Source organism: Eucyclogobius newberryi, unplaced genomic scaffold (assembly GCF_026437365.1).
Source record: "Eucyclogobius newberryi isolate DKJ021-1_F unplaced genomic scaffold, fEucNew1.0.hap1 SCAF_4, whole genome shotgun sequence".
Classification (NCBI taxonomy): Eukaryota; Metazoa; Chordata; class Actinopteri; order Gobiiformes; family Gobiidae; genus Eucyclogobius; species Eucyclogobius newberryi.
In genome coordinates, this window is record NW_027316056.1 from 22,286,325 (window position 1) to 22,302,005 (window position 15,681).

Here is a 15,681-nt window from a genome sequence, read left to right on the forward strand (position 1 = left end):
GTGACATTTTAGAGCTCATGAACTATACGTGGGCCTGGGAGAGGGGGGGTGACGTGTATTTAGGATGCCTCGGTTGCCGCTATGGCTTCTGCGGATTTCGGAGGATTTGCACGTTGGCCGAACTAAAACTCAACCGTTCTGCCCACCGAACATTTGGGTGCAACTTGAATCCTAACATTAGCGACTGAAATGTTACACAGTGGCTACGAGAGCAAAAGGCAGTCTGCCCAGTCGCGCTCTACGAGACAGTGGGGCTAAAGAAAGACGGGGCAGCTCGAGGACAGGAAGAGTGGGTGGAGAGATGGACGAGGCACAGCTGAGAGGGTCAGGAGGGCTGGGGGACGGACGGGGACACACACACACACACACACCACAAGTGACCCTTCAAGTTTTTAACCAATGGATCCGACAATTTGGCACAGACGTTTGGCACAGACGTTTGGCGAAACTGTGACAAAATGTTCCGTCCTGTATGGAAGGGAATAAAAAGAGCAGACAATATTCACAAAAGGGACAAAGCAGTGCCCACAATGACGACAAACAGGTGACCAGGCTCGTCATGAGAAACACCCACGAGCACAAACAGTGGCGAGAATGAGGGCGTGAACTTTGACCCGGAAACAATGCGGTCCTTTCAACAGTTGTGTTCTTCAGACGTCTTAAGAAAATAGTACGGTACAACGGGCTCTGTTTGTACTTTTATTCACAGTCGTTTTAAGCCGTTCAGGGGCACGTGAGAATGTTTTCTTCAGGCGTGTGAGACATACGAGAATTAGGTCCAGCTCCAAAAGCATTCTGGGCAAATCTGTGACAAAATACTGATGAAAATATGTATCTGAAACACTTCTTTGCAAGTCTAGATGAATACTAATGTTGACTTGTAAATACATTGGACATCACCTGTAGCGCTGTAATCGCTTTATTCGTTTAGGCGTTTAATGACGTCTTAGTCGAGCAACAACTTGTCTATTAATTATTATATTTAGATTTAGATTTAAAAGAGAAAAAAAGAAGAAGATGTGGGGTGAGCTAGCTAAAGATTGAATCATGAGTTTAATCTAACTTTTATAAACTCTAACATATAATATAAATACACCGTTTACTAGCACGTTTTTGTATAAATACTTGTTTTTGCACAAACTCCTGAGCAGTTGGAGTCGTGCTTTACAAGTTTGATAGCTTTTGCCGCGCCCCCTTTTCGTAGACTCTTTGGTCGATAAGGCGTGTCTTTAGTCGACCAAGTATTTCTTTAGTCGACCCTTGTAACCTGACTCATCTCACAATGACTTCCTTGTAAACAGATCCTGCGGGTTGATGGCAGGGCTGTGGGTGTGGACACTGCAGAATGTTTTAAATTAACTTCAGTTATTGTATAGTTCAGACCTATGATGAGAAAAACAGAACAACTCTTCATCCTCATCTCACCGCGTACTTTTCCCGTCCATGGAAAATTTGAAATATATTTATTCACTTTATTCAATGTTTCTTAGAGCAAACTTCTTATTGCAATAACTGACCAAGTAGAATCTTGTACAACTGGGCCTGAGGAGTGAACTCTGGGTCATGAAGCAGCACAGATCTGCTCCGACCAGTGCCAGTGACGAGGGCTACTGCGTGTCGGTTTGTGTCGAGTCATTCGTTATGCAAATCCACGCTGGAGGAAACTAGAGCGGCCCAGAGACATTCAAGGACCAAAACAAAACCCACCTTTTCTTCCAAACTATTTGTGCTGCACACCAGCGTCTGCACAGGAAGTGAGTCCACGGGAGCGTGATAACGTGAGGCGGAGCCAGAGAGAAAACATCTGGAGGCATTCCTGAGACGCCTGAACGCTGACAGCACCTGACCCGAGGACATGCACGGACCCCAGCAACGGACCCTAGCAACGGTGACGTGTCCACAAAACGGGACACGATTCACAATATTAGCTTGGATTCACCGACAAGTAGAGCTGTACAACATGGAAAAATACAGTAGTTTTCCTTTGGAACTACCAATCTCAATTTCAATTAAATGTTCTCTTTTCTAAATATGAAAACAAACAAACAACAAATATGATTCGTGAACGGACAAGACTGACTTTACAGGTTAAACGGCAAATGCATGCTTTTCTCTCCAGTGCCATTTAACACAAAAATAAATAACAACTGTAACAAAAATCCACATTGGCTGGAAAAGCTGATGTTTGATGATTAAAACGCCCTGAATTGATCACTGCTGATTCTATTACAAGTCAATTCACCCAAACCAAAATCTATATACATCACAACTTGTATAACTAACAAATAAAGGCTTATTTCCTGCCTTCAGTTGCTTCTCTAAGTGCTGTGAATTACTGCAGTGGAGGGACCGAGGGCACTGACCATGAACCACAATAACCATAACCATTATCTGTAGTGACCTGCTTTCCTCTGGATGCATTAAACAAAACAGACCGTAGAAACAAAGTAGGAGACAAACACCTCACACCACAAACCGAACTGACACCATATCCTCACAATTTAAAGGTAAATTTGGAGGTTTTAAAAATAATAACCTAAAATACAGTTTGTCTTGAGTCAAAAGGGGGACAAAGGAACCATGTCTAGCCACAGTATAAGAAACCCCACTGTTTTAAAGTGCCTCGTGTTTCTAATTTTGTTTTCAGTTCCTTTGCTGATACTGCTCAGACGGGGGGCTGTACAAGGGGGCTGTACGGGGGAGGAGGAGGAGGAGAGAGACCACCCATTCTCACGAGACAGCAAAGACCATGGAAGCCTAGAGGGGACAAAACACAACCGTGAGAGAGAAGGGCAGTCGAAGGGGGGAGTGGTATCAACAGTGATAAGGCAGCAGGTGGAGGAGTGTGGGAGTCTGGGTCTGCAGAGCCAGGAGCCACAGAGGAGCATGCTGGGAGGACGGACTCGCTGCCAAAAAGAACTGACAGACAACAGGGAGGAACATAAGGCCGGCCCATCCCAATGAAATGTCCCGCAGAGAATGTGTCAATACAGCAACAACTTTGTAGGGCACTCATGTCCGTCACCTGCAGACGGAATATAGCAGTGGATTTAGGTCTGAAACAAGTCAATTCATTAATCGCAACTAATCTTTTATTGAAAGAATCACTGACTTATTTAGACATAGAATAATTGCAATCAGAATTATACACAGACTCAAAAACATGCCATGGGCTGAGAAAAGTGGTTTAATGGCTCAAACAAAGCATGAATTACTTCAAAATGTCTTTGATTAAAAACACACACACAAATAAAAACTAGTTTGCTTGTAAACATCAGAATGTCCTCAAGAGCGTCATCTTGGTCAAACTCAGGCAAAAATCTGATAATTAATGGGATTTTGTGATCTAAACAAATACTCAATTGAAAGAATTGTGGCTAGATTAATCATATGTAAAGATAATAGTTACCAATAGTGATACAGTGTTATTGTCAGTTATTCAAACTGGTTGACAAAAACCTTGAAACCGTCAATCAGGTATGGGTGAAGTAGTATTGAGACTAAGCTTGTTTGCACTGAGCCTCTTTATTGCATAAGAATTGAAGCTCTTAACTCTGTGGCTGTGACATTGATATGAATCACAAGTGCTGCCAGAGGCATCAGATGCAGCAGGAGACGTGGACTTCACGTGCCACTGCTGCTGCCTGGAGATTACTCTGCATATGAACTAAACTCAATACTTCCACAGTGGAGGCTGTGGTGGTGGCAGTAACACAAAGGCTTTATCAAATATTTCCCCGTTTTTACTACCCTAATACCCAGAACACAAAGTTTCACTGACAAAAAGGAATATATCTTTATCATTTTAACAACGATCTGAGATCTATTTTTTGCAATCCAAATGAAATGTGCTAAACAGGCTTGTAAATGACGTATGGAAGTTTACACTTTACATAAGTTTGTTCTTTTAGAACAGGTTGTGGCCAGACGTGCTTACCACGGCCCGATCTCATCAGCTCTCAGGGGCTAAACAGGGTGGGGCGGGGCAGGGCAGGGCGGGGCTTGGGCGGGGCAGGGCAGGGCGGGGCTTGGATGGGAGAGTGCTGAACACTTAGCGGGGCAGATCCACAGCCTAACAGGGACATAATGTGTGAATGTTTGGTGATGACTGGAGGAGCTGATGCCGCAGCTTGGCAGCCTCGCTTCTGTCACTCTGCCCCAGGGCAGCTGTGCCTACAATAGTAACTTACCACCACTGAGCGTGTAGTAAATTATTAAAGCACTTGCATGACGTGCATGACGGGTGCTATATGAATTCAATGATTAATTAATCAATTACAATAATCGCAATAATCCAAAACAACTATTTTTATTTGATAAATCTCTAGATTCACTTAAATATAAATAACATAACATTTTAACCTTTAAGAAACCTCAAAATAGGATAATTGTTCATGATTATTGATAAGCAACACAAAAGAGAAATCTTTCATTTTCTTTCATTCTAAACATTACTGTTCCAGTGCAGGACCAGCTTTATGAACTCAAACTTGAAAAATGAAACAAAAAGCACTGTACATTTTATGTGTATTTATTTGAGTAGATTTTTAAAACAAGTCGTTTGTTGTGTAGTGAGTCGTTTGTTGTGTAGTGAGTCGTTTGTTGTGTAGTGAGTCGTTGTGTAGTGAGTCGTTGTGTAGTGAGTCGTTGTGTAGTGAGTCGTTGTGCAGCGAGTCGTTGTGCAGCGAGTCGTTGTGCAGCGAGTCGTCTGTTGTGTAGCGAGTCGTCTGTTGTGTAGCGAGTCGTCTGTTGTGTAGCGAGTCGTCTGTTGTGTAGCGAGTCGTCTGTTGTGTAGCGAGTCGTCTGTTGTGTAGCGAGTCGTCTGTTGTGTAGCGAGTCGTCTGTTGTGTAGCGAGTCGTCTGTTGTGTAGCGGGTCGTCTGTTGTGTAGCGGGTCGTCTGTTGTGTAGCGGGTCGTCTGTTGTGTAGCGGGTCGTCTGTTGTGTAGCGGGTCGTCTGTTGTGTGGCGGGTCGTCTGTTGTGTGGCGGGTCGTCTGTTGTGTGGCGGGTCGTCTGTTGTGTGGCGGGTCGTCTGTTGTGTGGCGGGTCGTCTGTTGTGTGGCGGGTCGTCTGTTGTGTGGCGGGTCGTCTGTTGTGTGGCGGGTCGTCTGTTGTGTGGCGAGTCGTCTGTTGTGTGGCGAGTCGTCTGTTGTGTGGCGAGTCGTCTGTTGTGTGGTGAGTCGTCTGTTGTGTGGTGAGTCGTCTGTTGTGTGGTGAGTCGTCTGTTGTGTGGTGAGTCGTTTGTTGTGTAGTGAGTCGTTGTGTAGTGAGTTGTTGTGTAGTGAGTTGTTGTGTAGTGAGTCGTTTGTTGTGTAGCGAGTCGTCTGTTGTGTAGTGAGTCGTTGTGTAGTGAGTTGTTGTGTAGTGAGTTGTTGTGTCGTTTGTTGTGTAGTGAGTCGTCTGTTGCTGACGTAGCAGCGTTAGCTCTTGTGACAGCGGGCTCAGGTGTGGAGAGCAGTGCAGCAGGTCTGTGGTCGCACAAGCACAGACAGGTTCAGTACAGTCCCAGCTGTGCTGCCACACAGCCTCATGTTGTCATGCTAACAAACAATGACAACAATATACACTAACTAAACAACACATCTGTTTCCAGTAAGATTAGCCTTTGTTCTCTTTCATCTAAAAAATCTGTCCATGTTTTATGTTTTCTAAAAGCTTTAAACATAATGGGTCTGTTTAACTGAAATGAACTGGAGGGATAAAAATAGAAGCAGTTCAAATTTATATTAAAGAGGGATTTGTGTTGTTTCAGTGATTACAGATTATATAATTTATTTGGCGCATTACAGAAATGAAAGCCTAATGGAAGTACCAAATTGAGGGTTTGACAAAAATCACACTAAAGCAACACATTTACTAATCAAACACTCAATTTAAAAAGGCACTCAGATGATTGCGGTCACTTATTAAACCTGCGGTGGCAATAGTTCACCTGTTGCAGCCTGGCATATTTAATGATGAAGTCCCGCCGTTTCCAGTGGTTTCGATGACAGCGGCGTGTCCTGGTAACGCACAGTAAATGGAAGGCTCCTCCAGTGTCTGTTTGTACAGTCCCCACACACCTGAGCCTAGCAACCATCAAACACAACCGCCCGAAGAGGCTGACAGGAGACGAGAGGGAGCGTGCATCATTCAGCCGAGGTGGTGGTTAGATTGTTGGAGCAAGTGTAGAAAGCCCTGAAGTACACGGTTTATTACACAAATATGGTAGGTCGCATCTAGAGTTGTCAACCGTATCCAAAAGCAGATACAATATAAAAAGATGCAAAGGAAAATCCCATTAACAGGACAAAATGTGACCTTTCCTGAACAGTTTTAGAATATTTAGCTTGATCGAAACGAGTATAAAACAGTATGGCGACTAAACAAACAGCATTTTTATAATCACTTTAGTTTTGAACTCAGGATCAATCCCAGAATGAGAAAGACTGGGAATGAGAAAAGGTTTAGCGTATAAGTCGCACCAGCCAAAAATTGCATAATAGAGAAGAAAAAACCTATATAAAATCGGGAAAACTATTTAATAAAATCCAAGACCAAGAACAGACATTTCAGGCTGCGAAATAGACAGGGCCCCGGGGCCCGCAAGCAGTTGAATCTCCGGCGGGCCCGTGGTTTGAAATAGGAGGGGGCCCGCCGTGCCTCTCCTCGAAAAATAATCAAGATTTAACAAGTAATTTGTCCATATTCGGGGCATTTTCATCGCTTAAGTTTCGTTTTGACAGACATGTCAAAACGCACGTTTTCTCGCTTCTCATTGGCCGAGCGGTCTCCGTGATGTAATAATCGATGAAAGCGGGCATCTGATTGGCCGCTGCGTTCGTGTTGCATTCACGTGTCCTCGGAAATGCCCGGTCTAATTTTCGGGTCAATGTTTATATGTTAGTAGTTTATTTTGTAGGACGTGATTTCATATATTCCACAAGATCTCCTTGTGTCAAATGCTGTAAACAGTATTTATTTTATATAAGAAACATTATTATATTGAATTAAACAGTTTTAAAGATCATGATCTCTGGTTTATATGATTCAGTATTTGTGCTCTTCATATAAAATAACAGATAAAAGTACTTTAAATTGTTTTACATTCTAATAACCAGGTTTAAAACAACACATTTATCTTGTTCTTATGACGCCGCGATGCCGCGGGCTTGTGGGCCCCTGAAATTGCTTGGGGGCCCCTAACTTTGAAAATCTATTTCTCAGCCTGCATTTGATCTTGAAATGCAATTTAAAATAATAACAGATTAAAGAACATGGTGAATAGGTGTACGTATGCTAACGCTAACACCTTCAGCTACATGACGCACAGACAACGAACTGTCGTAAGTGTCTGGTATGTTAACGTAACATATTAACAGTTATTCGGATAACTATAGCATAAAGAACATGCTAACAAGTTTACCAAAGCATCAGTATTACCCCAAATCACTAGATCCATTGAATTCTTCCTCTGTGTCACTTCTAAACAACTCCTCAAACTCCAGAGGAAGAGGAAGGGCCGATTATTTTTCTTGCAACTGCAAGAACGCCCTCTTGCTGTTGACAGTGTGAACATAAAGAATAATATCACATATAAGTCATGCTGGAGTATAAGTCGCACCCTGTTCCCTAAATTTGGTTCGACAAATTCCCCATCGCACCAATATGGCAAATTCTTAATCATAGGCAAACTAAAGTAAAAATAGAAATTGTGTGTAGTAGCATAATTGTATAATAAATGTTGAATCTGTTGTAACAGGAACACACATCCTGCTAAAACTAACCTGACAAGTGCGTAATCGTATTTGCAAATACCACACACATTCAGAATAATGTCAAGTTCCTAATCCTTTTCAGACCAACAATGGAAAAAGACAAACAATTAGCACTTCTGAAATGAAACAACTTTAACGGCTCCGTGTCAGCTCTCACTGACCAAAAGCTCAAATTGTTCCCCGTTCCTGTTAAAGACTGGTGCTCCTCCCTGTTAGCCAAACGTCATGAGTGTAACTGGAACTCCAGGCCGGTCTAATGAGTTTGATGGGGAGACTTTAATACCTCCCAAAGTCTATTTGTGTTAATAAGTCACACCCGCCGAGTGTGACGCGCCACAGCAAACCACACGAATCAGCTCTGACAAAGAGCGACTGTGCTGCAAAGGAAAACCATGATGTGATGATAGCAAATATTTGACTACCTAATGCGATATTTACACTTTTACCAAACAGAATATAGTCTTTGATAGCAGCCAAACACACGCAGCGCAGAGCCGACTGTAAAATCTATTTCAATTCTTCTAGCTTATGACGCTGGCTCTGAACCAATTGGAAAGGATCTGAATTGTTTTACGTTGTTTATTGGGGTAAGGCTGTACAAAAACAGAGCGGTGGGAGCAGTGGAGGGGTTTGCAGCTGGTGCGTCTCCTGAACTGGAGTGAGCGCGAGAGAGGCAAGAGCGGGACAAGATAAGGCAAGAGCAACTCACTAGGGTCATTGTAGGAGCATTTACAGGAGGCACTTTAAAAGGTTTGAAGTGGAACAATTCATCACATCCGGGAATAAACAAACTTCTCGTGCTGTAGAACTTCAATTGAAGCAGAAATCTTCCGAAGGCCTTTCCACTTTGACTTAATGTCCTAAATAAATGCTGCTTTTTTGTCACAGGTGTTTTTTCTGTTTTGTTTATTCATTTAGTGTTACAAGCACCTATGCTAGTGTTCAACTCCTGACTCTGAATGTCTCTCTATGCTCTTCAGCCCCATTTCACGCACACTACTACAGCCAAATGTTACCTAAAATGTTACTATTACTTGTTGTCTAGATACATTTACCAATTTGTGCTACATTTAAAAGGTTTAGACCTAAATTAATTCAGTTCAAGTTTGTGTTTTACTAGTGTTACTTAAACGCCTCGTCTGTGTTCCTCTCACGATGGCTCACAGCTCAAGTATGCCTGCCCTTTAAAACACAATTAAACACATAATAACATCCTGCACATCAAGGCCATTTGGGTGCAAGCCTAAAATACATTGCCCATATCAACAAAAAGCTAATGTGAAGTTTACAGCCTTTTCAGTGTTTTATTGTGGGTTAACTAGGCTAGCACTTAGCACGACATTAGTGCTTTTGGGGAGCGATGCATTTAGGAGGCCTGACAAGCTGATCCCATTAAGTGTGGTGGTACAGAGCCTTTGTTCAGTCACTCTTCACCAGTTGACCTCGTGCTGTGGAGACATTCACTGTGCCAGACTTACTACATGCCAAATGTATTCAATGTACCATCTCCAGATCATTAGCTGGTTCACCACCACATTGCAGTACTTATCAGCACTGTGACAATGTTGTCATTTGTAAATGGATTTAGACATTGTTATAGCCCCAGTCACATTGTGGCTGTACTTAAAAACAAAAAGAGACAATTGTAGGAGTATAGTTTTACAGCTTCCAGAACAGCCCCAACAGTTTGAACACCAGGAACAAAGTGCTGCGAGTGCAAATTCAGCAGCCCGACACTGAAGACCACTTTACTTTGAGTTAAAGGTTTTATCAGCCAATGTCATGTTTGAGCAGCGACTTCAGCCAGCACTCACGGACACAGTTAAACTAACTATGTTTAAACAACAGCACTGAGTGATGCACAGAGATCAATGTACGTGTCCCGGGGGCCCTGGACACTGGCATAATGAGGAGGGGGCAGAGGTCAAGGTACGTCACAGTGCAAGGCTGCTGGTCTTGACAAGCTGGGCCATGTGAATAGCAAAGTGAGCAATTAGAGTTATTACAGCATCAACACAGAAGAGTTATGGGAATATTAATTGTTTTAAGTATTTATGGCCTGGCAAATACACAGGGCAGAGTAATCCTTCCATCCTCCCATTCGGGCAATCCACTGCTGCACTGTATGAATATTTGTGTGTACCAATAGAGAAGGAGGGGTCCGCCTGAGGCTGGAATGCAGGGGTACACCAACATGAGGTCATGAGAATTATAGGATGTTTGCGGAGCGGAAAGACGAGATGTGAAAGGGAGATAAAGAAACAGGGCAAAACCCAGAGAGAAACAGCTGCTGGGGCTCAGAGAGGCGATGAGGCACTAGCTTTGGACGCAAAGGAGATTTCAGTATGGACGGGTCCACAAGCAGACCCTCAGCATAACCCGCTCACAGGACTGGGCAGTCAGCTTGAGGGTTTGACACTTGGGCAGTTGTTGGTTGACCAGGGTGTGGTCATCCAACATGCTGCAGCCAGGATGAGGCAAATGAACTGTGTGAATTGAATGTGATCCAGGCTGAGTTGGACAATATGAGCCATTGTTGTTCTGTGGCTCATCATCAGCATATTGGCCTTTAGCCCTCCCTCAGTTCACTCCCTGCCCCCGGCCCAAACAGAGCAGGCCCATATGTGCATATGTGAGCAGCCCTTAGCGCTGAAGCATGACCCAACCACCACACAACTTCTTCACACTTACAGTATGAAGAATTAAAAATATGAAATTAAGTTACAATGTCTATGTAAAATACTATCAGAAAGCGGCAAAATAATAATAATAATAATAGGAATACAAACTTGGGAGTAAATATCAAAGACTCAAAGACACATTTATTGTTAAGCGATTAAATTCAAATTACTTTATTTTGCTTTGGAAATTCCCACAATGTATACATTTTCTTCTCAGTATTATTATTGTGGCCTGAACTTTGCTTCGCCTCAAATAATTTAAAAATTCAGCAATCCAAGACTGGAGGATATAATATTCAGTATTGAATTGCCATTTGGCCTGCAATAAAACAACAACGTGCACATTTATCATTTAAAACCAAGTTTTCAGTAGAAAAACATATGAGGTTGTTTATATAAGCCTAAATATAGCTCAACGGCTTCACATGACGAGAGAGCAGCCATCCCATTAGGTCATATTGTTTTATTAGCGTCAGACAAAGAGCCTTAGGTCCCAAAGCCTCCTGTTGCAGTGCTTTTTCACGATGCATCATTGTGGGCTCTACATGGCCACGGGCAGCGCTGAGAAAAGCCGACTTTGTGCATAACTGTCTCCTTACGTCATGGCGGCCGCTGTATGGGAAGTGCTCTCCTATGCGTTCCCCTGAGTGTCTGACTGCATGTGTGTGTGTGTCAGTTGTTATCTATGAGGCCTGTAATATCGGTGTTTGGGGCTATTTGTGCTGCTCAGGAACATTTTGTTAAGACATTGGTACATGGTTTGTCTCTAGGCCTTTCTAAAGTTGCTCATGGCCAAATATAATGAAATTACTAGTAAACAAGTTTTGATGTGTGTGTGTGAACGTTCCTTTTTTTAAAGTTCTGTTTTAGTCAATTAGCCAAAGCATAAAATATTTGATGTTAAAAATCATCGTTATCCAAGTGTGTCAGTTGCTAAAGCTGGAATGCCTGACTTTTTTTCTTGCAAATTAGTAGTTTCCAAACCGCTGTGCGCTGTCTGCCAACCCGGAAGTAAGAGCCATATGCAGCAGCTGATTGAATGAGCTTTGGCAGTCCACCCCAGCTTCACTTCACCATCGGAAATCTGCTGTTTTAAAGCTGAGCACGGGCCAGAAGATAATGAATGTGCGAAACGGTTTGTGAGAGCTAGAGACAAGTTTTATAGATTTATTGCCTCCTTTTACCGTTGGAAAATCAAGTACCCCTGTTTTAAGTTGGTGGTGTCCAAAATGTTCGTTTCAAGTACCCTCTGAGCTGGCCCACATTTTCACATGTTTAATGTTTTATTTATGCCAAAAATCATCATTCTTAAATCCTCACTGCGTAAAAGAGTACAGATCTTCTGGTTCACGGGTCAGAATGTCGTTTTCTTTTGTAAACGTGTTTATTTTATATAAGAATGATGATTTCTTTTGCCTTTAGTCTCTCAAAAACACTCAATCTGTCGGAGGTTTTGAACCAAGCAGACAGACACTAAGAGCTTCAATCAAAAGCCAGACCTCAAGCCCTTTGCTACTGAAGACCGTTTATGTTTTGAACTTGAAAATGTAATTTCTTGGTTACCCGTTTCCTTAACCTGTAGTAATTCTCTGAAAATGTATTCTATTGCAAGTATTGATCTATTACAACTAAAAACGAAGTAGGACTGTGCAACAAACACATTTTAATCAAATTGTCATCTAATGAATAGCAGATAATAATAGCAGTTTGGGGCTCAATCAATAGGTTTACAGCAAATTCTGCTTCAGAGTTCAGATTTTGAAGGAATAACTTGTACTTTTTTGTTAATGGCACAGATGTAAAAGGTATTGTTAATATTAAAAGCCATGTTTTTAATAGGAACAAATGAAATGGGATTGACCACTGTGATCTAGATGTACAAGGGAAACGCTCACATTCTTCCATATACAGCCCGACCCTAAACTTAAAGACGTGAAATTTAAGTATTCTATATTTTAATTCAAGAGCATTTACCCAAGAATGTGAAGATATTGAAGTCGTGGCACAGATTCTATACAATTGTGCAGCGCCTCTTTAAGACAGTGGTAAAGTATGTGGCGTAGTCAGCCGCAAGGACAGATGCCAAAGCTAGGATTAGCCATGTTGGGTGGCAAACTAATCTACGGCAGAAAAAGTTCAAAAGGTGTGATAGCACTTTGCGTTCAAGAAGTGTTAATCAAAGGCTGACGTTGTCTTGGTTTTACTGCGGACACACAGCTCAGTGCTTCCTGGAGAGAAACAAACATGAAAGTGGAAAGAGACAAACATGTTGAAATATAATATACATTAATATAGGGATTTGTTTTTGTATTAAACTGTAAGTTACAGTTTTTGTTGAAGTAGTAATGTATTGGTAGCAGGAAAATTGGACCGGATATGAAAATACAGAGGATTTTCTACAACTGGACACATGGAGATGGTGTTTAGTGACAAATGCCACTGTTTAGCCTTTATAGACCTGCTTGTATGCTTTGCCTGTACAAAAACAAAATGATGACGACATGAAACCTCTCTAAAAACAAAGCACTCCTGGGACAATACAAGAGGGGTACGCCAGAGGAAGGCCCTTGTATTATTCATTAAAAATATCCATTTCTAATTGGCCTCTCACAGGCTTCCTGACAGTTTGCAGAACAATGTTTTATCAGACAAAACCATTGGTATTGGCCATAGGCGTGATTTCCATTTCTGATCTTTATGGACATTTCACAATGTCACATTATGAGTTCAGTTTATGCTATAAAATCAGCCTTTGGTCATATTAGATAAAAAGAAACTTTCTTATCAAAAATAACCTATATTTGTCCCACAATGTCGAAATCCCAGAGTTACAACAGATAGATAACTATCAAACATAAACTTAAATCTAATATTAGGTTACTTAAAAGGCCCCAGCAGCATTTGTAATCACAATAAAGCACATATGCACGAGAATGCAGTCTGAAATAAAAGCAGGCGTGTAGTCAATGGAAATGAGCCCATAACTTCAGACTTACTTGTACAGAGTCATTCGCCATGACTGTCCCAGCTGCTGTTTGTCTTCAGTCTTCTCAGAGAAGCTGTGCACATAGAAGATTGGTCTCTTTTACAGTCAATATCCAAATGAAGTTACTCCTTTGCTCAATATGCGCAAACTTTTACAAAGAGCCCGCAAACAAAGACGAACAGTCAAGAGGTAATCCGCATTGTCTGAAAAGAGCCACAGCCTGGAAAAAGCCTGCTTGTTGATTTGGTTTCAATCAGGGGACAAGAGAATAAAGACGCATTCACAAAGTCACATTAAAAAGGCGACAGTCATTTTACATCGGAGCATCCGACGCCTTCACCACATTGTTCTTCCTCTCTGCGCCTTGGCCATTCAACAGCTCAGGCGCACGGTCAAATGCAACGGGGCTGATCCGCCACAAACATCCTGAAAGAGACCATCAAAATGAAAACGCTGAAGACGGTGTCCAGTCTCCTTCTGGCGGCGGGAACATTCGTCTAACGTGAACACGCCTTGTCTGTCTGTTGTCCGTATCACATGCCACAAAAAGCCGCCTGTCAGCTCTGCTTCCCAAGACCTTGTTCGCCGCTAAAAAAACCCAACGTGGTGCCGGGAAAACGCTCAATAAAGTATTCCAAAACAGCCAAGGCGCCGACAGCCGCGGGACTCTTCTTAAAGCGGGAGCGGGATGATGAAATACTGAGTGTGTATCAAAGAGTGGCTAGCTGTGGCTGCAGACGGAGCACTTGTACACAAGCGGAGCGCGTCCTCGGCCCGTGATTGGTCCAGCGCCGCGCGAGCAGGACGCGCCCGGATGTGTCATGTGACTCAGCACAAGCAACAACTTTACTGTCAAATAAATCCTCCAACTGTTGAATATGTCATGTCAGCGCATATGCACCGCGTGTACTTACAGTGTAGGTCTGGTCTGCATAGTGCAGAGACAACCCTAACCCTAAAGGTGCACTGCGTAACTTCTCCTTCAGCAGCTCGTGTCCATGGAGATCTTCCACACAATATGGAACTTATCTCCATGGAGACAAGCCGGGATGCCACCAGACCAAGTTACAGGACAGATCTGTGGAGAGGTTAGCATGGTCACAGTATGAATGCATGTTTTTCAAGACATTTCAAGCGATAAAAACACTATAATCAAGAAGACATGTTTCATCCTGTAAAACAGTCCAGGTAATGCTTAACATCTCCATGGAGACAAGCAAGTGATGGATTCTTCGCCAGAAAAGTTACATAGTGCACCTTTAAGGATACTAGTCCACTGAACCAAGCATAATCACATGCATCACAAATCGGTTCAAAATGCAGCAGCGAGATTACTGACAGGAACTAAAAGAAGAGAGCACATTACGCCGGTGCTGGAGTCTCTTCACTGCTCCCTGGCTCCCTGTCGAGTTTAGAAATCAAATTTAAAATCCTCCTCCTGACCTACAAGGCCATAAATGACATGGCTCCATCCTACCTCAAAGATGCAATAGTAACTTATCTCTCAAAATGCTGGCCTTCTGGTGGTCCCAAGAGTCTCTAAAAGCACAGTAGGAGGTCGAGCATTTAGCTAACAAGCTCCTGTGTTATGGAATCAGCTCCAGTCCATGTTAAAGAGGCCGACAGTCTCTTCATTTAAGACCAGGCTTAGAAAACACTCCTCTTTAAAATATCTTATGGTCAGGCCAGTTAGGAACAGAAATATAAAGCTACAGTTTCAGCTACGCTGCCCTAGGAGTAACTATGCTGAGGGAAGTATGGAAGCTTGAGCACTATCCTCTTCTTCTGACTAATTATTCTATCAAACAATATTTAATATTTAATTCCACTTGCAATCCGTTCATTGCCTTTTCTTTTTCTTTTCCCACTCCCTTCCATCCAGGGGGGGCCTGTGGCTCCAGATGTTCCTTGAGTCCCTGGAAAAGCAGTCTCTACTCCATATGAACGGTTCTTCATCTGCCTGGAAGAAGCTCCAGCTTCTTGAGTGGCTCCAGCTCCAATGTCTATCTCACGTCTGCCTGTCCGTCTGAGGGAGTCGGATCTCTCCTTCACTGTGGAACTCCTCCAGGTTTTTCCCAGGGATGGTCTAAGGACAGGGGAGCCTGGGACATCGGCCCTCGTCCTTATGGACATTGTTTAATCCGTTTTTCACTGTCGCCCTCAGAGGCAACTGTGATTTTGGGCTTTACAAAAAATAATTTAATTTAATTTAATTGAAAATCATACTACTCATTTTCGTGAGTCAAAAATAGACTAAA

General features: G+C 42.6%; 1 protein-coding gene across 1 annotated transcript in view; it reads right to left on the bottom strand.

Annotated features, from left to right (window-relative positions):
• Positions 1 to 14,101, bottom strand: part of pkn1a (protein kinase N1a) — a 28,331-nt gene extending 14,230 nt beyond the window's left edge. Inside the window, exon 1 of the mRNA XM_072462395.1 lies at positions 13,434 to 14,101. Coding sequence (XP_072318496.1) covers positions 13,434 to 13,454 — 21 coding nt within the window. The 5' untranslated portion in view covers positions 13,455 to 14,101. The remainder of the gene's footprint in view (positions 1 to 13,433) is intronic.
• Between the last annotated feature and the right edge of the window lie 1,580 nt (positions 14,102 to 15,681).